Source organism: Barbus barbus, assembly GCF_936440315.1.
Source record: "Barbus barbus genome assembly, chromosome: 30".
In the NCBI taxonomy this organism is placed as follows: domain Eukaryota; kingdom Metazoa; phylum Chordata; class Actinopteri; order Cypriniformes; family Cyprinidae; genus Barbus; species Barbus barbus.
The window spans coordinates 27,879,180-27,904,445 of record NC_136758.1 but is presented as its reverse complement, the minus strand read 5'-3'; the positions used below and the strand labels follow the sequence as shown (position 1 = coordinate 27,904,445).

The window sequence follows — 25,266 nt, the reverse complement described above, 5'->3', positions numbered from 1 at the left end:
GCTAGGGCAAGTCAACTTCAATCAGTGACTCGAGGTTTGAGTTCCTCATTCTAAATGCTTTTTGCGGTCATGGCTCTTGATGGTTTGGAGTTCTTGAGCTGCTCCTTAGCTTTTGTCCCGGTTAAGGAAGCGTGACTTGATGCTAGAGTCAACATTGAGTTCTGTGACCACTTTTTATCAGGTGCCTTGTGGATGCCAAGGCTACTGCTTCCAGTTCACGCTTCATGCCTCAAACCCAGAAAGACAAGATCCAATTCCAGCTGGAGGCCTTCATGTTCCAGGAGGGAGACAGTCCTTATGTACGTACTGAGTGTTGAATTTGCTTTCTATTCCCATGTGCTCTGGTTTTGTGATCTCTTACCCGTGGTGTCTCTTGCAGATCTACATGACGTGTATTCTGAAGGCCAGTCTTGCTTCTGCACCCAGTGATGCTCTCCACAAATCCTGTTCCTTTGCCAATGGGTATGTTAATGCCGCTTATCAACACGAAGGTGCAGTGTCTTATTTTTATTTTTTCAAATCCTTGCAGATGGTTCGCTGCTGATGGAAACCACCAGGTTTGTGGTTGCTGTGACTCAACATGTGGTCCTGATGGTGGAACTGCTGCTTCTCCCTCTGGTAAATGGCTGCTTTAAGATTGCTTTTGACATTTTCAAGTGCTGTACTTTGATGTTTTTCCTCTAGGCATTCAGTGGGAAGGGAAGGCCACACTCAGTCCTGTAATGGTTCAAGAGCAACCGAAGACTTTAGCTGGTTTTCAATAAATGGTGTGGAAACCTATTGTATGTCTTGGGTTTTTTTTTTTTAACCCAATTTTGAGTGGGGAAACTGGTAGTCCTACTGTACGATTCTCTTTCCAGAAGGAAAAGTTCCCTTTTCTTGGTAGGGAAACTGATAACCTTCAAATACTGACCAACTGTGACCTGTTTGAATGGCTTAAGTGGAATACATTGCCCACAAAGCTATAAAGCTAATTCCATGAATCCAGGGCTGTCAATCTCAGTTTAGCGACGACCCTAATTAAATACCTGATCCAAATAATCAAGTCCTTGAAACTCTGCAGGTCTGTGGCCCTCCAGGAACTGAATTTGTCATCCCTGCACTAATCTGAGTTTGCGCCAAGAGTTATGCTTGAACTAGAGGTCTGCACAGGACTATTTAAATCCTGCTCCTGTGACTGTATCCTGCACCCACCTGCTATATATTCACTTTGTTCACCTGCTGTCCGCTTGGAATGACTTTCTTCCTGACAGTTCCTGCTAAATTTAGATTTCGTTTCCAGAATCTCACATTTAAGTGTTTCCGAAAGAGATTCTAACAGTGTAATCTGCACAAAATTCGATTAGTTTTACTCCTTGTCAACAGTTTTTGAATTTATTGGCAGCAGGGTTTTAAATGAACTTTGTCTTGAGAGCCACGGGAATGCAGACCTCTAGCTTGAACACCTACTTCGTTGACGCACTGCTGATATTTTGCATGCGTCTTATGCAGTGAACTTATTGCTCCATGTTGGTAATTTGAGTAGTTTCGTTTTTCCTTGCAGCCCCAAATAGATTTGATAGTACTCATTATTTTAAGTCAATAAGTACATTCAGTTTTCAATGGGTCAATACTGGCATTTTCCACTTTTGAGAGTTGTCCCCCTTCAAATGGGTTATTAGGTCTCGTGTATTTTTAATCAGGAAAATTGCATGTATCTTATGGTCAGCTTAATATTTAGTGTGCCAAACAGAACCTGTACTGATGTAAGGTTTTTGTGTAGTAGCAGATCAGTTATAATTCCAAAAAAAATCATTGACTACATTCAAATTAAACCTTAATATTGTTTGGAATTAAGATGTGTAATTCCAGTGGATGAGTTTTTGAAATCTGTTGGTTTTACACTTGTGCAACATCTCAGGCATTTTGTTTCTAGCACAGTTTCACTAATCACTTTGTTTAGGACCATTGACTCTGATCCTTGTTCATCATTTTAATGTTTCAAGACGGTGAAGAAGTGATTTCCATTTAAAACTCTAGATCAATAATTGAAGAGCTGTATTTTTAACAAGCCACAAGTAATCCACACAACTCCAATCCATCAATGTATTGTAAAGCAAAAGGCTGCGTGTTTATAAACAAAAAAAAATCAAGGCTTTTTAACTTAGAAACCATTAAAGTGGTCTCTAAGTCAGGATAGAAATATGCACAGATCAAGCACTGTTTACAAGTCCGTGTGATTTCTGGATATTTTCGCCAGAAGCACCCAAAGAAAGTTTAAACATTATGGATTTGTTTTTACAAATACAGCTTTTCCCTTCACAAGACAACTAATGTGAATTGTGGATTATGTTTTTATCAGCTGTCTGGACTTTCATTCTGGTGCCACCCATTCACTGCAGGTGATCCATTACATCAAGCTTTTCTGCGCTGTTGGATATGCTGAGGAACTGAGATAAATCAGGAAGATTACTTACAAAGCAGTCTTTAGAAGTGATGGTTCTACCATACTTGTAACAAGGAGTGGAATTGACAGTTTTAGCTATATGGAGTTTACATGACTAGATAATGATCTGATATATCATCGCTTTGCTGCAGAATGTCAATACCATTAACATCAATTCCATGTAGCAATATTAAAATATAGAGTATGATTTCGACAATGAGTAGGTCCTGAGACATGTTGTCTAACCCCAATAGAGTTCAGAATCACAGGGGATTTATCATTAACACTTGTTTGTCTAGATAATGTTACTTCAAAAAAGTTATACTTAAAGCCTGCCCTCTGAGAAATACTGCGAATATTGCTATAAATTGTAACAACACCTCCCCCTTTACCTTTTGGACGCGGTTCATTTTTATAACAGTAATCTTTATTTGTTGAACAATTAAACTTTTACTCTACACAGTCTATAGTGTGATATCTAGGTGAAGGAGTCTCTATTTACTGACTTCTGTGACGTGAGACTGCTAGCAGACTGTCACGAATCCTGGCCATGAACTTTCATTTGTTCACCACAAGAGGTCACCCACTCACCACATGGACTTTCACACTACACAGCACATTGCAGACTCCATTTCCCATCATCCATAGCACTTACGACACACACACAGCTGATTTCACTAATCACACTCACAGCTGAGAACTATCACCCAATCACACGCACTTTATAAGCCTTGGACTTCCTCTCTGTCACTGCTGAGTATTGTTTAGCATTTATCACAGTCCCGGTCGATAGCTACTTTACCAAGCCATTCCTAGTTCCTATCCTAGTCTTGCCTAGCCTGTTTACCTGTGTTTTGATTCCTGCCTGCGTTTCCTGTATTAAACCTTTTGCCTTGCCGTTTGGACTCTGTTCGCACCTTGATTGGATTATTTCTCCCGCTACTGGATTACCCCTCTGTCTAGCCCTTTGGATACTGTATGCCGATCGTCGACCCACGCTTGCCCTAGTTATACCCTTGTGTCTTACCTGTGCCAACCCTGTCTGCTGTTGTTGACCTAGCCTGTGAACTGACTATGTTTGTCAATAAAAGCTTGCAAATGGATCCCCATGACTCATGCCTCGTAACACAGACGGTCGGTTTAGCCAGTCTGTCTGTTTCCTGTCCTGGGCCACAGTTAAGCCCAGCTCACACTGTGAGATTTTGGCCACGATTTGTTCGTCTGAGACAAATTTAGAAAATCCTAAAAGATTTCTATAATCCTAGGCTAAAATCGGTTGTCTAGATTTTTTCCTCCGATTAAATTCTGGCAGTGTCAGAAGATTTCAGACACTTTCCTGCAGTGTGACATCTCCTACGACGACCGTCAAACCAAGAACCAATAGGAGCACTGAACTTGATGACGCAATTAGCGCGACAACTTCAAACTTCAACTTCGTTTATTTGTAAAAACAATATATGTACAAAGTAAAGTTTACTTAAAGTTTATTTATTAAGGGGCAGGATGTTTAAACTCGAATAACAAAATTACCTCAAGTTCGGTCTGTAGAACTGGAAGTCCATAAAGTCCTCTTTTGCCCAGCCATGACTTGCTCCACACACGTCGTCTTTTTGGTTTTTTTTTTTTAACATCAAGGCATGTAATTAATAAAACTAACGCTACACGTTGCTGTTGTTTGCTAACTACCATTATAGCGAGAGAATGCGGGTCACGTATTGATGACGTAAAACTCCGGACAAGTCTTCTTGAGTGCGTCCGTTTTTGACATGGGGATCATGTTCGTACAGTGTGACAAGCAGCAATCGCAAAAGACTATTAAAAATCGCACAGTGTGAGCCCGGCTTTAGTCAAGTACAAACTCTAAGACTATGTGCCATATTTCTAGAGAGAAGAGCGGCACCACCCCAGGAGGGATGAAGAGCATCTCTTTTCAACAGGTAACGTCTGCCCCAAAAACTCGTCCAATTGTCTATAAAACTTATTATCTCAAATTCAAATCAAATTCAAATTTTATTTGTCACATACATATACATACATAGTACGACATGTAGTGAAATGTATTGTACGACTGTCCAACAAATTGTCCAACAAAATTAAGAAAAACCTCAAGTTTACAAAAATACAAATAGAAAAAGTACAGTAAACATATATACAGAAATAAACTAGCAATAAAATAAAATAACAAATAGATATGAGAATAAAAATAGATATGAAGAATAAAAATAGAATATGATTCTATATAGATTCTATAAAAAGTAAAGTGTATGTCAGTGATAAAGTGTCCGTGTGCTGTGCAGTGCAGTAAAGTGTATAAGTGAGTAAAAGGAATACTAAAGACAAATGGTATGCAAGTCCCACTCATTTATCCTTACGTGACCTTCTACAAATTAGTGCAGATTGTAATGAAAATGTGCAAAGTGGAAGTGTGGGGTGATGTGATTAGAGTGGAGAGAGGTTAAGACTCTGAATGGCCTGCGGGAAGAAGCTCCTCCTCATTCTCTCTGTGTTCGCCTTCATGGAGCGGAAGCGCCTCCCTGAACGCAGCAGAGAAAAGAGTCCATTGTTGGGATGGCTGAGGTCCTTCACTATCTTCCTGGCCCTGGTCAGGCACCGCTTGCTGTAGATGTCCTGCAGGTCAGGGAGCTCGGTGTGAATGGTACGTTCCGCTGAACGCACCACCCTCTGGAGGGCTCGTCTGTCCTGCATAGTGCAGTTCCCGAACCAGGAAGTGATGCTGCCCGTCAGGACGCTCTCGATGGTGCAGGTGTAAAAAGTCTTAAGCACCCGAGAGGGAAGTCTAAAGTCCCTTAAGCGTCTCAGATGGTACAGACGCTGCCTGGCCTTCTTCACCAGGGTGCTGGTATGACAGGACCAAGTCAAGTCCTGCGTGATGTGAACACCCAGGTATCTGAAGCTGTCCACTCTCTCCACTGGAGTCCCGCTGATCGTGATCGGCTGGTATGACCGCTCCTGCTTCGTACTGAAGTCCACTATCAGCTCCTTAGTTTTGCTGATGTTCAGGTGTAGACTATTCACCTGGCACCAACTCTCCAGTTTCTTAATCTCCTGTATGTAGGCCGTCTCGTCGTTGTCTGAGATCAGGCCCAACACAACAGTGTCATCAGCAAACTTGATGATGGTGGTGGAGTTGGAAGTGGCCACACAGTCATAAGTGTACCGTGAGTACAGCAGGGGGCTCAGAACACAACCTTGAGGGGCTCCAGTGCTTAGGGTGATGGAGGATGAGGTGTGTTTACCCATCCGTACGGCTTGCTGTCTGTCCTTCAGGAAGCTGGAGATCCATTGGCACCAGTATGTGCTGAGACCAAGGACCTCCAACTTGGAGGTGAGTGTGGAGGGAATTATGGTGTTAAACGCTGAACTGTAGTCCACAAACAGCATTTTTACATAATTCCCTTTTCTGCAGTCCAGGTGACTTGTTGTGGTGTGGAGGAGGTGTGAGATGGCATCCTCCGTGGAGCGGTTATGCCTGTATGCAAACTGTAGTGGATCCAGTGTGTCTGGTAGTGATGCAATGATGAAGTCTCTGACCAGTCTCTCAAAGCACTTCATCACCACTGATGTGAGGGCTACAGGGCGATAGTCGTTTAGGCAGGTGGGCTGGGGTTTCTTGGGGACAGGAACAATGGTGGACTGCTTAAAGCATGAGGGGACTATGGACTGTTCCAGGGAGAGGTTGAAGATCTCAGTGAACACCGGTGCTAGCTGGTCAGCGCAGGCCTTCAGAACCCGACCTGTGATGCCATCTGGTCCTGCTGCCTTCCTGTTCACTCTCCTGAAAAATCTATTTAAGATATTATCTGCTATGAATCTCGTCACCCCGGTAAGCAGGGAGCGGACCAGAGCATATTACAGTGTCTGACATCGTACTTGCAAGTTCACACACCTCTTTAACATTATTTTTAGTGATCTCCGACTGGCGAAGGTGAACATTATTAGCGCCGACGTTATAACAATCTTACTGAATTTATGTTTAGCACTATGTGTGAATGTTATATTATTTATTATGCATAGACATAATAAATTACTATTATTTGTTATTATATTATACTACCCTAAAATTTAAGATATTTATGATAGACTTTTGACCTCAGTTAATGACATCTTAAGTCATTATTTTAAGTTATGATAGCTAACTTACTCATAATTCATAAAGAGAGCTTGATGTTAGCATATTCATCAGATAATTACACAATTTTGATTATGTAAAAAGTTTTAAAGGTGTTTTCTTTGGATTGTTTGACTACTCGGAGAATAGAAAAACATAACTTAATTTGTGTTTCCTGCTAGTTAAATTTCACATACATAAACAAAAATCTGACTCTAAACCTATTTTTTCTTTATATTTGATCTCAGAGTCCTAGAAGCAGAGGAATCCTAAAGCAGTCAAAACTGCATCTTTGCATTTATCCTATGTGTCCTCTTAAGGGGTAAATTTATTTATTTAAAAAAAAATAAAAAATAAAATTTAAATTTTTTTTTTTGGCAGCACATCCCTTACGACAATTAACCACACTGTAAGAAAATATCTGTTAAATTTACGGTAAAATACCGGCAGTTGTGGTTGCCAGAATTTTACCATGAAAAATACGGTAGCAACATTTTAGGATTTACAGAACTGTTTAAATTTACAGTGAAATACCGTATTTCATTAACTGATACAATGTTAATATACAAACTTTTCAGTTAACTCATTTTATTTGCAAAAACCGACTGCACTTAAATTGTCCAACTGCCATTTGTTTATAAACTAATATTTGTAATGTTTAAGTAAAATGAGCATAAGAGTATTGAGAACTATTTTGCTTAAGTACATGAAGAAAAACCTACTGATTTATGCATTAAAGGCATCACTTCAACTAAAATCTCTTGCAAATAACAGCAGCCCACATACATGTGATTAAAATTAATGAAGAGATTCTCACTGCATCAGTAACTATACAGTTACTGCCTTTAAATAAAGCATAACATCAGTGTTTCTCTGTCCGTCCTTAACTTAAACACAGACTCTACTCTCCAGCACAATGGTGACCCACAAAACACAACAGGAAGTTGACTGTTAGGTTTTACAGTATTTTGCTGGGTTTTTTTTTTTTTTTTTTTCTTGATTTGTATGGTGAAATACCGGCAGCTGTGGTTGCCAGTAATCTACAGTTTCATTTTTTTTTTTTTTTACGGTGTATTTCTGTTAATTTTATTTTTTTTCCCCATCTCACACATTTAACCCCTTTAATCCCACAGCAAAATCCTCGGTTTTAAAGAGCACTTATATGTCCACACTACAGAGTGTTGAAGTAACACTGAAGTTAATGACAGAATGAAGTGATTAATTAAATGAGGATTGAGCTTTAGTGATGAACACCTGCTGTTAACAAGTAGAATCACCGAAGGAAAGAGAAACAAAATTTACAGCCAAAGATTCAATCAACTGAAATAAAACACATTAAATCTCTCAAGATCTCAGAAGAGAGTGATTAAACAACTCCACAAACAGCATCACCAGCTTCTTATTACAAATCACTTTGACTTCATTTCTGTCATATGTGTGCAAAAGCTCTTTTAGGTGTTGCTTTCATTTGAAGTCACCATATTGGCAATCAGTGGTTGCTTTATTTGGGCTCTTGAACCTTGACTTTTTAAAGTTAGTTTTTATTTGGTTGTTCTAGTTAACTGTGTTTATTAAGTACAGTTTTTAAAACAAGAACGGCCAATATAATCTATGATAAGATGAAACTGATGTGAAAACCATCATGATCTAGTCTAGTTCACTGATCTTACCCAATGTTTAATCTGTTATCAAATATGTGATGTGCAGTGGTGGAAAGAGTGCTGAAAATATATACTCAAGTAAAAGCACCATTACCTTCCAAAAAATGTAGTTTGAGTAGAGTAAAAGTACTTGTCCAAAAAACTACTTGAGTAAGAGTAAAAGAGTAGCCTATTTAAAAGTACTCATGGGTATTGAGTACTGAGTACACTGTAAATTTTGCAGTGTTAAATGAACTCTATAAGAGTTAAATTTAACACTCGGCCCGAGTGTATTTGGTCCCACTCAGAATTGGTGATAAAATGACTCGTCATAGTGTTCAACTTTTAGAGTAAAATTAACTCTGTTTGGAGTAAAAAAATAACACTGCTCAACACTGAATAGTGTTACTACAATTTAACACTAAGGGAAATTAACTCTAAATGGTGTTACCACAATTTAACACTAAGGGAAAATTAACACCAATTAGTGTTAATATTTCACTTGTAGAGATTTACATTTTTATTAGTGAAAAAAATCCCACTCAGTGAGTACAATTTTAAAACCCATTTGGTGTTGCCATAGGTTAAAATACTGATCAAATAACTCCAGTAACAGTCAATACTTCACTCTGTGGTGTAACAACTTTTCTCTGCTATAGTGCAGTCAACTTTTAGTTTTTTTTTTTTTTTTTGTATTTTGGACATTGAATACATGGAATATAACAGAAAACAACTTCAACGTACCATTTAAAACATTTATTAAAACACTGTCAGGCTTAAACACATCACATCTGAAAAAAACATCACATCTGCATAAAATGGCAATAGGGCACTACATGCAGTGCAGAATCTGTTGTGCCATATTTTATTTGAAGATCAAATGGTTTGAAATAACACAGCTCGTTAACATTCACTACCTTTAAAACTTGGTCTGGATGCAGTCTGACTGTAAATGCATGGTAATGGTCATCAAAGCAGAGTGTTTCCATCAGTGTTCCACATAACAGTACATTTTCATCTTTCACAGCAATAGTCTTGATCTTACAAAACACAGGCATCTCACATGCTACTTCAGTACAGACAATAAAGTCAGGGCGATACTCTGTGCCATGATGTTTGATCCATTTTACAGAATAGACAAGTTCTGATATTTCCACTCCTAGTTTGGAAGCCATGTCCATCCCACCTTTAAGTCCACTGAGTTCAATCATCTTCCCTGGCCCAAGAGTCAATCTGTACTGGCTAAAAGACTCCCAGTGCATTGCCACACAACTTTGGTGCTTTTTGGCTAGTGTTTTAGTGATATTTTTGAAGCTTTTTAATTGTGTTTTAAAGAACTTGTGTTTAGCTTCATAACGCATACACCACATGTGCAGAATTGGTCCAATTTTTCTTATACACTGTGGGTAATGTATCATTATGTGATGCTTTGGCAACGGATTTTTTTTTGGGAAATAATAAAAAAAATAAAATAAATGGTCATGCCTTCTGTTAGGACTGGCGAAAATACAATGTTAACAATCTGCAGAAGTAAAAGTAAAAGATACCAGTGTTTATCATCTCTCTGCATAATTGTAAATTGCTGCATAATTGTACTGCAGCAATTTACAAAACATTAAATGTAAAAAATAAATAAAATGTAAATGCTTTTTTGTGCCTTGAGCACAAACGCTCAATAAAGCTGCTTGTTTCTTAAAGTTTATTTCTTCAAGGTACTACTATAATATAAATGCTTACATATATTTCATACAATTTAAAGGGTTAGTTCACCCAAACATATAAATTCAGTCGTTATTTTCACACATCCACACTGTTCAATCCTTGTGTGTGTGTGTCCTGCTGGTTTCTGTTCAAACAATATCAGTCAATGCAGCCTAACTTTCAGATTCTTTGTGAAATTATTTGACGACGCTTTTGAAGCTTATGAAACTCGTGCTCCATTGACTGATGTTGCATGAACAGAAACCAGCAGGACAAACTTGAATAAAATCACATCCTCAATTTCTTTTGGTCTTTCTCTAGATGCTCTCGCTGGCTCTGGGTTCACTGAGGATGAAGAGACCACAGCAGCATCCGGTCCAGATGAGGCAGTAAGGTCAGGTGGAGTGATGGAGCGTTTAGACCATTTCCAGGATGCTGCTGTGGACTTCTCCATCCTCACCTCACACACACCAGTCTGCAGACATTTCAGATCATACAAAGATGCACAAACGTAATACACAAGCAGTCATTTTAACAGCACAATGTCATTTGATTTCTGTATTAGAAATAACAAAATTATTTCTTACTTTATATTTTTGCTTTCCTTTTTTTCCCACAAATGCCGCGGTCACCTGCTCCACCACAAAAACTCTGCTTAAAATGTACAGAAATCAAGAATCAGAAAAGCACTGTTACAGCTACGTTTGAAATTACAATAATTAAAATAAATGACAACTTAAGATTTAAAATAATTTTTGTTCATTTCAGTAATATACTCACTGAGAGCCTTTGATGGCAGCATTCCTCCATCAGTCACTCTTCACTGGATAAACTCACGTCTCATCTGTCCCTAACATCCAGACAAGATTCAGTCACCTCTGTGATTCATCTACTCAATACACTACATTTGCACCTTGGGGTAGCTGCTGATGTGTTCACTGGCTTTTTATCCAACACAAATGTTCCTTTATGTTCTTTTAGAATACTTTACTGTCTCATATTAAACAGACATTTAATCATCTTTAAGATGTATAAGGTTTATGTAAATGCTCTTTGGAGACATGCGTGTGTTTACTGGAGCTCAAGAAATGTGATTTTAACACATGTATCCTCTCACGTGGGGCTTCTGGGATTGAAAAGTGTCCATCGGATGAACACTCAAGAATCTGGGCAGAAGCAGTAGGACATCCAGGAACTACTCTTCTATGAATACTGAGGTTTCGGACATAGTTATTCGCTCGCCTACTGCTTTTCCCCTACCATATAGTAGAGAAGTAGGCGGTTTCGGACGCAGCCTTTGCCTATCAAAAACAAACTGTCAAAATTGAATTGTAAAATTGTGAATGAGTGGAGATGAAATCCTCAGAACCAAATCAAGCTTTCTATTGGCTAGTGACTCTTTAGAACGTTCTCATTTGCTAATGCATAAACTCTACAGGCCCAGAGGAGAATCAAAGGCAATCAATTAAGATGAAAAGGGAGGAGCCACCTTAATTCAAAGCTGTACTTAATGGCAAAGACAAGCACTGGTGGGTATTGTGTCAATACTTGTCAGGATGGGCTTTTTGCAAGGTGTGTTAGTGGTGGCTGTTATTGTGGCATTTGACCTGAAGAATGTATGGGGAAGTTTGCGATACAATCAAAGTCCAATAAGCATGAAGCCACAATCAGATACTTTGCAAAAGGCTTCTCAGTTTCAGGCTCTTGACTCCAGAGGATTTGCACAAGAGCCTCTTGGTCTTCAGGAGAAGCAGGTGTTGCAGGGTCCAGTCAAGCCTCTGGACTGGAGGTTTCCCATTGTTCCAGAGGTGCAGAGAGAGGTGGCGGTGGACTTCCAGTTGAGGCAACCTGTGACTCCCAGTAGTGTAGCTATTCAATGCGGTGAAAACCGGATTCATGTTGAGGTACAGCAGGACTTGTTTAGCAATGGTCAGCTGATCCAGCCATCTGGTCTGTCTCTGGGAGGATGTCCTGTTGTTGGTTGGGTCCCTGGCTCCAGGGTGCTGTTCTTTGAGAATGAACTACAGGACTGTAACAGTGTGTTGATGGTAGGAACTTAAATATTGCTGGACTAGTTGTACCCTACTAAAAATAAAGGTTATTTATTGGTTTCAATGGTTACCTGACAGTTCCGCTCTTCATAGTGGAAAACTGTTCTTAAGAATTGATCACTGACCGGTTCCTTGAACCGAAAGGGGTTCTATTGCCTGGCTGTTAAAATCTTTTAGAAGTTCTAATTGTCAAGTAGGACCTCTTGGTTAACAACTTAAATCTGTTACAGATGACAGAGGATGAACTTGTCTACACCTTTACTCTTACCTACACACCTGAGGCGCTCTCTGGCACTCCGATAACTCGTGCCGATGGTGCAGTTGTTGGCGCTCAATGCCACTATCAAAGGTAAGTGACTTTCAGCTTAGTTTCTTGTTGTGATTCAACTGGAAGACCACTTATTTGGTCCCACCTTGAACCGCAGGTTTCATAGTGCAAGCAGTAATGCCTTGAGGCCAACTTGGGTCCCTTATGCTTCAACGGAGGTTGGCGAGGAAGTCTTGATGTTCTCCCTGAAGCTCATGATGGGTTGGTGCAGTTTCTTTAGACCTGCCTTCTGAATGAGGCTGTGCCTAAACTGTTCTTCCTACTTGCAGATGACTGGTCCTATGAGAGGCCCTCATACACTTATTTCCTGGGTGACACTATTAATATTGAGGCATCTGTGAAGGTGTACAACCATGTCCCACTGCGTGTGTTTGTGGACCACTGTGTGGCCACTCAAGTACCTGATGTGACTGCTCTTCCGAGATATTCCTTCATTGAGAATCATGGGTAAGGTTGATGCTATAGTCTTGTTGTTTTTTTTTTTTTTTCTCCCTGTAACCGCTTTGTCAACGAGAACTAGGGCAAGTCAACTTCAATCAGTGACTCGAGGTTTGAGTTCCTCATTCTAAGTGCTTTTTGCTATCACCTAAGAATCATTGGGTCATGGCACTTGATGGTTTGGAGTTCTTGAGCTGCTCCTTAACTTTTGTCCCGGTTAAGGAATCGTGACTTGATGCTAGAGTCAACATTGAGTTCTGTGACCACTTTTTATCAGGTGCCTTGTGGATGCCAAGGCTACTGCTTCCAGCTCACGCTTCATGCCTCAAACCCAGAAAGACAAGATCCAATTCCAGCTGGAGGCCTTCATGTTCCAGGAGGGAGACAGTCCTTATGTACGTACTGAGTGTTGAATGAATTTGCTTTCTCTTCCCATCTGCTCTGGTTTTGTGATCTCTTACCTGTGGTGTCTCTTGCAGATCTACATGACGTGTATTCTGAAGGCCAGTCTTGCTTCTGCACCCAGTGACGGTCTCCACAAATCCTGTTCCTTTGCCAATGGGTATGTTAATGTCGCTTATCAACACGAAGGTGCAGTGTCTTATTTTTATTTTTAAATCCTTGCAGATGGTTCGCTGCTGATGGAAACCACCAGGTTTGTGGTTGCTGTGACTCAACATGTGGTCCTGATGGTGGAACTGCTGCTTCTCCCTCTGGTAAATGGCTGCTTTAAGATTGCTTTTGACATTTTCAAGTGCTGTACTTTATGATGTTTTTCCTCTAGGCATTCAGTGGGAAGGGAAGGCCACACTCAGTCCTATAATGGTTCAAGAGCAACCGAAGACTTTAGCTGGTTTTCAATAAATGGTGTGGAAACCTATTGTATGTCTTGGTTTTTTTTTACCCAATTTTGAGTGGGGAAACTGGTGGTCCTACTGTACCGAAGGAAAAGTTCTGTTTTCTTGGTAGGGAAACTGATGACCTTTAAATACTGACCAACTGTGACCTGTTTGAATGGCTTAAGTGGAATACATTGCCCACAAAGCTATAAAGCTAATTCCATGAATCCAGGGCTGTCAATCTCAGTTTAGCGACGACCCTAATTAAATACCTGATCCAGCTAATCAAGTCCTTGAAACTCTGCAGGGCTGTGGCCCTCCAGGAACTGAATTTGTCACCCCTGCACTAATCTGAGTTTGTGCCAAGAGTTATGCTTGAACTAGAGGTCTGCACAAGACTACTTAAATCCTGCGACTGTATATCCCCGCATCCACCTGCTATATTCACTGTTCACCTGCTGTCGGCTTGGAATGACTTTCTTCCTGACAGTTCCTGCTAAATTTAGATTTCATTTCCAGAATCTCACGTTTAAGGGTTACCAAAAGACTAACGGTGTAATCTGCACAATTCTATTAGTTTTACTCCTTGTCAGTTTTTGAATTTATTGGCAGCAGAGTTAAATGAACTTTGTCTTGAGAGCCACGGGAATGCAGATCTCTAGCTTGAACACCTACTTCGTTGAAGCACTGCTGATATTTTGCATGCGTCGTATGCAGTGAACTTATTTCTCCATGTTGGTAACTTGTAGTTTCATTTGTCCTTGCACCCCCAAATAGATTTGACTGTAGTTTACTTTTTTTTTTTTTTTTTTTCCCCAATATGCTTGTTGATTACTCTTCAGGACCAGAGTGGGGACCTGCTGGTACAGTCATTATTTTAAGTCAATAGATAAGTACATTCAGTTTTCAATGGGTCAATACTGGCATTTTCCACTTTTGAGAGTTGTCCACCTTCAAATGGGTTATTTGCAGGTCTCGTGTATTTTTAATCAGGAAAATTGCATGTATCTTATATAAGGTCAGCTTAATATTTAGTGTGCCAAACAGAACCTGTACTGATGTAAGGTTTTTGTGTAGTAGCAGATCAGTTATAATTGCAAAAAAATCATTGACTACATTCAAATTAAACCTTAATATTGTTTGGAATTAAGATGTGTGGAATTCCAGTGGATGACTTTTTGAAATCTGTTGGTTTTACACTTGTGCAACATCTCAGGCATTTTGTTTCTTGCACAGTTTCGCTAATATCACTTTGCGAGTGTGCTCATACCACGGTGATGGACTCTTTTCCTTAATCTTCATTAAGCAAAAAGGAACAACAGTCTCTAAAGTGCTAGAAAAGAGAGAGTCCATAGTTTCTGTTTGGTGAGCAAGTGATGTAATGCTAAATTTTTTCAGAGCTGCTCTAATAATAAACTAAAATCTCTTAAAAAAGAGATAATGAAAAATCTCTTTGTTTGTGCTATTTTATTGTTAAATCAAGTTCAAGTTGAGCTTTATTGTCATTCCGCTACATGTGGGGACATACAGTGGAACGAAATGTTGTGTCTCGCGGGACCACGGTGCTACATAAATGCAGACATACAACAATGAAGTAAAAAACACTATAAACCTATACACTACTAACCTACTGACAGATTTAACTATAAGTATACTATATATAAGTATTTACCCTATACAAACTAAAAGGATAAAAAAAATACAACTATACGAATGCTTCACATAAATATTACCCTATACAAACTAAAAAATAGAAGATAAAAAATACAAACTATACGAATGCTTCACAAATACTGTACATGTGCAAAGAGAGACATTTGAGTCAGCAGCTGGTTGGGGAACAGTGCAGGATGATTTGTAGTGCATGAGCATGTAAACATACATACTGTATATTGCTGAGTCTTTTGTGAGATTGTGCACACGCAGCAGTGTGTGTAAGTGTCCATAGTGCACATAGTGTAAAGTGTAAAGTGTCCATAGTGTAAAGTGTCCATAGTGCACATAGTGTGTTACTACAGGTGGTTTGTACAGGCCCACTCACCTGTATCACACTTTGAATTGCACAAAAAATAAAAATAAAATAAATTAAAAAAATTAAAGTTCCATACAGTTTTTCTTTGGTGTGGGGGGTGGTCCATGTTTCAGGAGGTAGGGGTTTGCATGGGGTTTCAGAGGGGGGCGGGGTGGTTTGAGTTCAGGGCTCTCACAGCCTGGGGGAAAAAGCTGTTGAGCAGTCTGGCGGAGCGGGCTCTGATGCTCCGGTACCGTCTTCCTGATGGTAGGAGCTGGAAGAGACTGTGGGAGGGATGGGTGGAGTCCTTCACGATGCTGTTGGTTTTGCTGGAGCATCGTGTAAGGAAGATGTCCAGGATGGAGGGGAGAGGGGCACCGATGATCTTTGCAGCTGTGTTCACTGTCCGCTGGAGGGTCTTGCGGTCAGCAGCACTGCAGTTCCCGTACCAGACAGTGATGCAGCTGGTCAGCACACTCTCAATGGTGCCTCTGTAGAATGTGGTGAGGATGGGTGGAGGGAGACTTGCTCTTTTCAGCCGGCGGAGAAAGTGTAGGCGCTGTTGTGCCTTTTTGGAGAGTGACATGGTGTTGGTGGTCCAGGTGAGATCCTCTGTGATGTGCACCCCCAGGAATTTAGTGCTGCTGACTCTCTCCACAGTCGAGCTGTCGATGGTCAGTGGGGGGTGGTCAACGGAGTTTCTTCTGAAGTCCATCACAACCTCCTTTGTCTTCTCCACATTGAGGGACAGATTGTTTGTGCCACACCATTCAGCCAGCTGTGCCACTTCCTCTCTGTAGTGCGTTTCATCATTGTTGCTGATGAGACCTACCACTGTTGTGTCATCAGCAAACTTGATGATGTGGTTGGAGCTGAACTTGGCAGTGCAGTCGTGGGTCAGCAGTCGTAGTGCTCGAGGTGTTGTTGCCGACACGGACTGACTGAGGTCTTCCAGTTAGAAAGTCCAGGATCCAGTTACAAAGGGAATTGTTAAGGCCCAGCAGGTTTAGCTTATTTATGAGCTGTTGTGGCATTATTGTGTTGAATGCCGAGATGAAGTCAATGAACAGCATTCTAACATAGGAGTCTTTATTTTCTAGGTGGGTAAGAGCCAGGTGGAGGGTGGAGGAAATTGCATCGTCCGTAGAACGGTTTGGACGGTATGCAAACTGGAGCGGGTCGAGTGTGTTGGGGAGGCTGGTTTTGATGTTATGCATGACTAGCCTCTCAAAGCACTTCATCATGATTGGAGTCAGTGCTATGGGACGGTAGTCATTGAGACCGGACACAGGTGATTTCTTTGGTACCGGTATGATTGTTGTGGATTTGAGACATGTGGGGACGACTGCCTGGCTCAGCGAGGTGTTGAAGATATCTGTTAGGACATCTGTCAGCTGTACAGCACAGTCTCTCAGAACACGGCCAGGTATGTTTTCAGTCCGCAGCCTTGCGTGGGTTAATCCTAGATAGGGTCTTCCTTAAAATCACTTTGGCTGCGTCTGAAACCGCCTACTCAAGCACTAAAAGAGTACATACTCTACAGCCAAATCTCGTTGAGTATGAATGATATCCGCCATTTTTACGTTATCATGTGATTTATGACGTTATAACAAGCGCAAAAACAAACACAAAAAATATATGAGCGACGGGTTTAATTCATCTATCTGTAAATATTTTGATGCTGTTGAAATTTGCTAATTTTTGGTCTTGTTGAAGAAACAGCTGCCCTTATGATTGTAGTATAACCAACAAATTTTGGGTTGATTTAAGTTTTCATATTTTTAACTCAAATATAATCCTACAGTTTAATCCTTAAAGATATAATTTTTTTATTACGAAAAAACAAAATTTTTATCTCTTGAATATGTAATTAATTTAATTTTATGTGCAAAATTGTTCATCCACATGCAAAACTGGCTTAAATCTCCTTGTTTTCCTCTTTTTCTTGTTCAGTGTCTCTCTCGTTTCATCCCTGAGGCTTATAAATAACAAAAACAAATACAATTTTAATGCATTATGATTATATGAATTTTATGATTATTCAAATACATTTAATCTTTTTGTCCCTGTGTATATAATCTCATACTATGATGTACGCAAACCCATTATAGTTATGTTTTGTGTTTTTTTTTTTTTTTGTCATTATGATTGTTCATTGTTAAAGCTACTACCATCTTTCCCTGAGCTTGTATATTCTGCAGTAATAATAATAAATAATAATACAAATAAAATAAGAGCGACAGCCGCACAAACACTTCATAGCATCAATAAATCCACAACCCTACCTAGTATGTTTTCCTCCATGTTTGTAATTTCTGCACAAAGGAGCTGTCAAACAGCTGCTGAAAGATCTTATCTTTGGAGAGGATTGTTGATTTTACACATAAATGTAATAATACTACTTAGAAATTAATATTACTTCAGAATGCATTGGTTGCCCAACACTTATGAACAATAATAATGATAAATGCTGACCAATAATTAATTATATTTTTTAGTAAAACAAGCAAAATACAATTTGCTTTTTCATATGCCATAGCTATGCATGATTGTACACTAGACAAATGCAGCCAAGGTGAATACATCTCAATTTTCAGTCAAGTAATGAATTTACATTTACATTTATGCATTTAGCAGACGCTTTTATCCAAAGCAACTTACATTGCATTCAAGTTACAGTTTTTACATTTTTTTATCAGCTCTTAATCAACTAGAATTAATGCATATGTTAATGAAACAATTTTTATTTACTGACAACAGGAAACATGAACGAATGAGTATAATGTAAATAAAAGTAACCATGACAATAAATAAACAAGTGTCAACAACACATGAAAAAGCTTTATTCAAACATAATTGTTCCAAAAATCATGTATTTACAGGCAGTGAACCCACATCCTACTGCATCTCAACACAGATGAGCCAGATGAAGCAGCCGACCACTCTGTCCACCTTCACCGGTCTCTGCCATTGCTGCAGTCAGACTGAATCTGATCATGGAAGGGAAAGGGACATCGAGGCTATTGTTGCCTGAGTGCCCAGAGAGGATGAGGAAGTCCACGATGACACCCCCGTACCACCGCTCCGTCTGCTCCAAACATCTATGTGCCTGCTCTCTATGAGAACAACTACCTGTAAAACAATTACACAGAATAAAAAATTACATATGTTGTCAGCATTCCATTTCTTGCCAAATTTAATTTCATATGTTTACAATAACATGCTAAGTTTTGATATAGCTGCATTACTTTTGTGGTGTAGTGAACTGGTAAGCAGAAGGTTGCTGGTTCGATCTCTGCAGTCGTCACCAGCGGTGTGTCCTTCAGCAAGCCTTTTTACTCCAGTTTGCTCTAAGGGAATTGGGGTCCCTGTAATAAGTACACTGTAAGTCACTTCGGATAAAAGTGTCTGCCAAACGCATAATTGTACTGCAGCAATTTACAAAACATTAAATGTAAAAAATAAATAAATAAAATGTAAATGCTTTTTTGTGCCTAGGGCACAAACGCTCAATAAAGCTGCTTATTTCTTCAAGTTTATTTCTTCAAGGTACTACTATAATATAAATGCTTACATATATTACAATTTAAAGGGTTAGTTCACCCAAACATATAAATGCAGTTGTTATTTTCACACATCCACACTGTTCAATCCTTGTGTGTGTGTGTCCTGCTGGTTTCTGTTCAAACAATATCAGTCAATGCAGCCTAACTTTCAGATTCTTCGTGAAATTATTTGACGACGCTTTTGAAGCTTATGAAACTCGTGCTCCATAGACTGATGTTGCATGAACAGAAACCAGCAGGACAAACTTGAATAAAATCACATCCTCAATTTCTTTTGGTCTTTCTCTAGATGCTCTCGCTGGCTCTGGGTTCACTGAGGATGAAGAGACCACAGCAGCATCCGGTCCAGATGAGGCAGTAAGGTCAGGTGGAGTGATGGAGCGTTTAGACCATTTCCAGGATGCTGCTGTGGACTTCTCCATCCTCACCTCACACACCAGTCTGCAGACATTTCAGATCATACAAAGATGCACAAACATAATACACAAGCAATCATTTTAACAGCACAATGTCATTTGATTTCTGTATTAGAAGCAACAAAATGATTTCTTACTTTATATTTTTGTTTTCCTTTTTTTCCCACAAATGCCGCGGTCACCTGCTCCACCACAAAAGCTCTGCTTAAAATGTACAGAAATCAAGAATCAGAAAAGCACTGTTACAGCTACGTTTGAAATTACAATAATTAAAATAAATGACAACTTAAGATTTAAAATCATTTTTGTTCATTTCAGTAATATACTCACTGAGAGCCTTTGATGGCAGCATTCCTCCATCAGTCACTCTTCACTGGATAAACACACGTCTCATCTGTCCCTAACATCCAGACAAGATTCAGTCACCTCTGTGATTCATCTACTCAATACACTACATTTGCACCTTGGGGTAGCTGCTGATGTGTTCACTGGCTTTTTATCCAACACAAATGTTCCTTAATTTATCGACAATACTAATGGACACATGAAATAGATAACTTCTGTTTAGTTACTCCATGTAAATTTGTTTATGTCGACAACAGTGAATTCTGCTATAATAGCATGCACATACATCACTCACTCAGATGTCTGGTCATGTTGTGATGTGCTCATCTGTAATTCTTTTAGAATATTTTACTGTCTCATATTAAACAGACATTTAATCATCTTTAAGATGTATAAGGTTTATGTAAATGCTCTTTGGAGATGTGCGTGTGTTTACTGGAGCTCAAGAAATGTGATTTTAACACATGTATCCTCTCACGTGGGGCTTCTGGGATTGAAAAGTGTCCATCGGATGAACACTCAAGAATCTGGGCAGAAGCAGTAGGACATCCAGGAACTACTCTTCTATGAATACTGAGGTTTCGGACATACTTATTCACTCGCCTACTGCTTTTCCCCTACCATATAGTAGAGAAGTAGGCGGTTTCGGACGCAGCCTTTGCCAATCAAAAACAAACTGTCAAAATTGAATTGTAAAATTGTGAATGAGTGGAGATGAAATCCTCAGAACCAAATCAAGCTTTCTATTGGCTAGTGACTCTTTAGAACGCTCTCATTTGCTAATGCATAAACTCTACAGGCCCAGAGGAGAATCAAAGGCAATCAATTAAGATTAAAAGGGAGGAGCCACCTTAATTCAAAGCTGTACTTAATGGCAAAGACAAGCACTGGTGGGTATTGTGTCAATACTTGTCAGGATGGGCTTTTTGCAAGGTGTGTTAGTGTTGGCTGTGATTGTGGCATTTGACCTGAAGAATGTATGGGGAAGTTTGCGATACAATCAAAGTCCAATAAGCGTGAAGCCACAATCAGATACTTTGCAAAAGGCTTCTCAGTTTCAGGCTCTTGACTCCAGAGGATTTGCACAAGAGCCTCTTGGTCTTCAGGAGAAGCAGGTGTTGCAGGGTCCAGTCAAGCCTCTGGACTGGAGGTTTCCCATTGTTCCAGAGGTGCAGAGAGAGGTGGCGGTGGACTTCCAGTTGAGGCAACCTGTGACTCCCAGTAGTGTAGCTATTCAATGCGGTGAAAACCGGATTCATGTTGAGGTACAGCAGGACTTGTTTAGCAATGGTCAGCTGATCCAGCCATCTGGTCTGTCTTTGGGAGGATGTCCTGTTGTTGGTTGGGTCCCTGGCTCCAGGGTGCTGTTCTTTGAGAATGAACTACAGGACTGTAACAGTGTGTTGATGGTAGGAACTCAAATATTGCTGGACTAGTTGTACCCTACTAAAAATAAAGGTTCTTTATTGGTTTCAATAGTTACCTGACAGTTCCGCTCTTCATAGTGGAAAACTGTTCTTAAGAATTGATCACTGACCGGTTCCTTGAACCGAAAGGGGTTCTATTGCCTGGCTGTTAAAATCTTTTAGAAGTTCTAAGTGTCAAGTAGGACCTCTTGGTTAACAACTTAAATCTGTTACAGATGACAGAGGATGAACTTGTCTACACCTTTACTCTTACCTACACACCTGAGGCGCTCTCTGGCACTCCGATAACTCGTGCCGATGGTGCAGTTGTTGGCGCTCAATGCCACTATCAAAGGTAAGTGACTTTCAGCTTAGTTTCTTGTTGTGATTCAACTGGAAGACCACTTATTTGGTACCACCTTGAACCGCAGGTTTCATAGTGCAAGCAGTAATGCCTTGAGGCCAACTTGGGTCCCTTATGCTTCAACGGAGGTTGGCGAGGAAGTCTTGATGTTCTCCCTGAAGCTCATGATGGGTTGGTGCAGTTTCTTTAGACCTGCCTTATGAATGAGGCTGTGCCTAAACTGTTCTTCCTACTTTCAGATGACTGGTCCTATGAGAGGCCCTCATACACTTATTTCCTGGGTGACACTATTAATATTGAGGCGTCTGTGAAGGTGTACAACCATGTCCCACTGCGTGTGTTTGTGGACCACTGTGTGGCCACTCAAGTACCTGATGTGACTGCTCTTCCGAGATATTCCTTCATTGAGAATCATGGGTAAGGTTGATGCTATAGTCTTGTTGTTGTTCTACCTGTAACCGCTTTGTCAACGAGAACTAGGGCAAGTCAACTTCAATCAGTGACTCGAGGTTTGAGTTCCTCATTCTAAGTGCTTTTTGCTATCACCTAAGAATCATTGGGTCATGGCACTTGATGGTTTGGAGTTCTTGAGCTGCTCCTTAACTTTTGTCCGGGTTAAGGAATAGTGACTTGATTCTAGAGTCAACATTGAGTTCTGTGACCACTTTTTATCAGGTGCCTTGTGGATGCCAAGGCTACTGCTTCCAGCTCACGCTTCATGCCTCAAACCCAGAAAGACAAGATCCAATTCCAGCTGGAGGCCTTCATGTTCCAGGAGGGAGACGGTCCTTATGTACGTACTGAGTGTTGAATTTGCTTTCTCTTCCCATCTTCTCTGGTTTTGTGATCTCTTACCCGTGGTGTCTCTTGCAGATCTACATGACGTGTATTCTGAAGGCCAGTCTTGCTTCTGCACCCAGTGATGCTCTCCACAAATCCTGTTCCTTTGCCAATGGGTATGTTAATGCCGCTTATCAACACGAAGGTGCAGTGTCTTATTTTTATTTTTTTAAATCCTTGCAGATGGTTCGCTGCTGATGGAAACCACCAGGTTTGTGGTTGCTGTGACTCAACATGTGGTCCTGATGGTGGAACTGCTGCTTCTCCCTCTGGTAAATGGCTCCTTTAAGATTGCTTTTGACATTTTCAAGTGCTGTACTTCATGATGTTTTTCCTCTAGGCATTCAGTGGGAAGGGAAGGCCACACTCAGTCCTATAATGGTTCAAGAGCAACCGAAGACTTTAGCTGGTTTTCAATAAATGGTGTGGAAACCTATTGTATGTCTTGTTTCTTTTTTTAACCCAATTTTGAGTGGGGAAACTGGTGGTCCTACTGTACCGAAGGAAAAGTTCTGTTTTCTTGGTAGGGAAACTGATGACCTTTAAATACTGACCAACTGTGACCTGTTTGAATGGCTTAAGTGGAATACATTGCCCACAAAGCTATAAAGCTAATTCCATGAATCCAGGGCTGTCAAACTCCAGTTTAGCGACGACCCTAATTAAATACCTGATCCAAATAATCAAGTCCTTGAAACTCTGCAGGGCTGTGGCCCTCCAGGAACTGAATTTGTCATCCCTGCACTAATCTGAGTTTGTGCCAAGAGTTATGCTTGAACTAGAGGTCTGCACAGGATTATTTAAATCCTGCTCCTGCGACTGTATCCTGCACCCACCTGCTATATATTCACTTTGTTCACCTGCTGTCCGCTTGGAATGACTTTCTTCCTGACAGTTCCTGCTAAATTTAGATTTCGTTTCCAGAATCTCACATTTAAGTGTTACCGAAAGAGATTCTAACAGTGTAATCTGCACAATTCTATTAGTTTTATTCATCTTGTCAACAGTTTTTGAATTTATTTGCAGCAGGGTTTTAAATTAACTTTGTCTTGAGAGCAACGGGAATGCAGACCTCTAGCTTGAACACCTACTTCGTTGACGCACTGCTGATATTTTGCATGCGTCTTATGCAGTGAACTTATTGCTCCATGTTGGTAATTTGAGTAGTTTCATTTGTCCTTTCAGCCCCCAAATAGATTTGATAGTACTTTAAAAAAAAATGTTCATTATTTTAAGTCAATAGATAAGTACATTCAGTTTTCAATGGGTCAATACTGACATTTTCCACTTTTGAGAGTTGTCCCCCTTCAAATGGGTTATTAGGTCTCGTGTATTTTTAATCAGGAAAATTGCATGTATCTTATGGTCAGCTTAATATTTAGTGTGCCAAACAGAACCTGTACTGATGTAAGGTTTGTGTAGTAGCAGATCAGTTATAATTCCAAAAAAATTGACTACATTCAAATTAAACCTTAATATTGTTTGGTATTAAGATGTGTGGAATTCCAGTGGATGAGTTTTTGAAATCTGTTGGTTTTACACTTGTGCTACATCTCAGGCATTTTGTTTCTAGCAAAGTTTTGCTAATATCACTTTGTTTAGGACCATTGACTCTGATCCTTGTTCATCATTTTAATGTTTCAAGACAGTCAAGAAGTGATTTCCATTTAAAACTCTAGATCAATAATTGAAGGGCTGTATTTTTAACAAGCCACAAGTAATCCACAACTCCAGTCCATCAATGTATTGTAAAGCAAAAAGCGTGTTTATAAAAAAAAAAAATCAAGGCTTTTTAACTTAGAAACCATTAAAGTGGTCTCCTCTAAATCAGGATAGAAATATGCACACATCAAGCACTGTTTACAAGTCCGTGTGATTCTGGATATTTTCGCCAGACGCACCCAAAGAAAGTTTAAAAACATTATGGATTATGTAATGGATTTCCTGCAGGTGATCCATTACATCAAGCTTTTCGGCGCTGTTGGATATGCTGAGGAACTGAGATAAATCAGGAAGATTACTTACAAAGCAGTCTTTAGAAGTGATGGTTCTACCATACTTGTAACAAGGAGTGGAATTGACCGTTTTAGCTATATGGAGTTTACATGACTAGATAATGATCTGATATATCATCGCTTTGCTGCAGAATGTCAATACCATTAACATCAATTCCATGTAACAATATTAAAATATAGAGTATGATTTCAACAATGAGTAGGTCCTGAGACATGTTATCTAACCCCAATAGAGTTCAGAATCACAGGGGATTTATCATTAACACTTGTTTGTCTAGATAATGTTACTTCAAAAAAGTTATACTTAAAGCCTGCCCTCTGAGAAATACTGGGAATATTGCTATAAATTGTAACAACACTTCCCCCTTTACCTTTTGGACGCGGTTCATTTTTATAACAGTAATCTTTATTTGTTGAACATCAATTAAATTTTTACTCTACACAGTCTATAGTGTGATATCTAGGTGAAGGAGTCTCTATTTGCTGACTTCTGTGACGTGAGACGGCTAGCAGACTGTCACGAATCCTGGCCATGAACTTTCATTTGTTCACCACCAGAGGTCACCGACTCACCACATGGACTTTCACACTACACAGCACATTGCAGACTCCATTTCCCATCATCCATTGCACTTACGACACACACACAGCTGATTACACTAATCACACTCACAGCTGAGAACTATCACCCAATCACACACACTTTATAAGCCTTGGACTTCCTCTCTGTCACTGCTGAGTATTGTTTAGCA

At 39.9% G+C, this 25,266-nt stretch overlaps 3 protein-coding genes across 3 annotated transcripts; all 3 read left to right on the top strand.

Moving 5' to 3' along the window:
* Nucleotides 1-69: 69 nt before the first annotated feature.
* On the top strand, nucleotides 70-10,288 carry LOC306850479 (POM121 and ZP3 fusion protein-like; the record flags this gene model as incomplete). The annotated part of the gene is made up of 6 exons (XM_079386132.1): nucleotides 70-131; nucleotides 182-299; nucleotides 380-462; nucleotides 530-618; nucleotides 685-719; nucleotides 10,217-10,288. The coding sequence occupies 6 exons, from the start codon at nucleotides 70-72 to the stop codon at nucleotides 10,286-10,288; spliced, it is 459 nt and encodes a 152-aa protein (XP_079242258.1).
* A 1,163-nt stretch (nucleotides 10,289-11,451) lies between these two features.
* LOC306850478 (zona pellucida sperm-binding protein 3-like) lies at nucleotides 11,452-13,445 on the top strand (the record flags this gene model as incomplete). The annotated part of the gene is made up of 7 exons (XM_079386131.1): nucleotides 11,452-11,943; nucleotides 12,177-12,295; nucleotides 12,372-12,475; nucleotides 12,544-12,721; nucleotides 12,990-13,107; nucleotides 13,192-13,274; nucleotides 13,340-13,445. 7 exons carry the CDS (start codon nucleotides 11,452-11,454, stop codon nucleotides 13,443-13,445), a joined length of 1,200 nt encoding a protein of 399 aa, XP_079242257.1.
* A 7,361-nt stretch (nucleotides 13,446-20,806) lies between these two features.
* On the top strand, nucleotides 20,807-22,788 carry LOC306850477 (zona pellucida sperm-binding protein 3-like; the record flags this gene model as incomplete). The annotated part of the gene is made up of 7 exons (XM_079386130.1): nucleotides 20,807-21,298; nucleotides 21,532-21,650; nucleotides 21,727-21,830; nucleotides 21,899-22,076; nucleotides 22,335-22,452; nucleotides 22,533-22,615; nucleotides 22,683-22,788. The coding sequence occupies 7 exons, from the start codon at nucleotides 20,807-20,809 to the stop codon at nucleotides 22,786-22,788; spliced, it is 1,200 nt and encodes a 399-aa protein (XP_079242256.1).
* Between the last annotated feature and the right edge of the window lie 2,478 nt (nucleotides 22,789-25,266).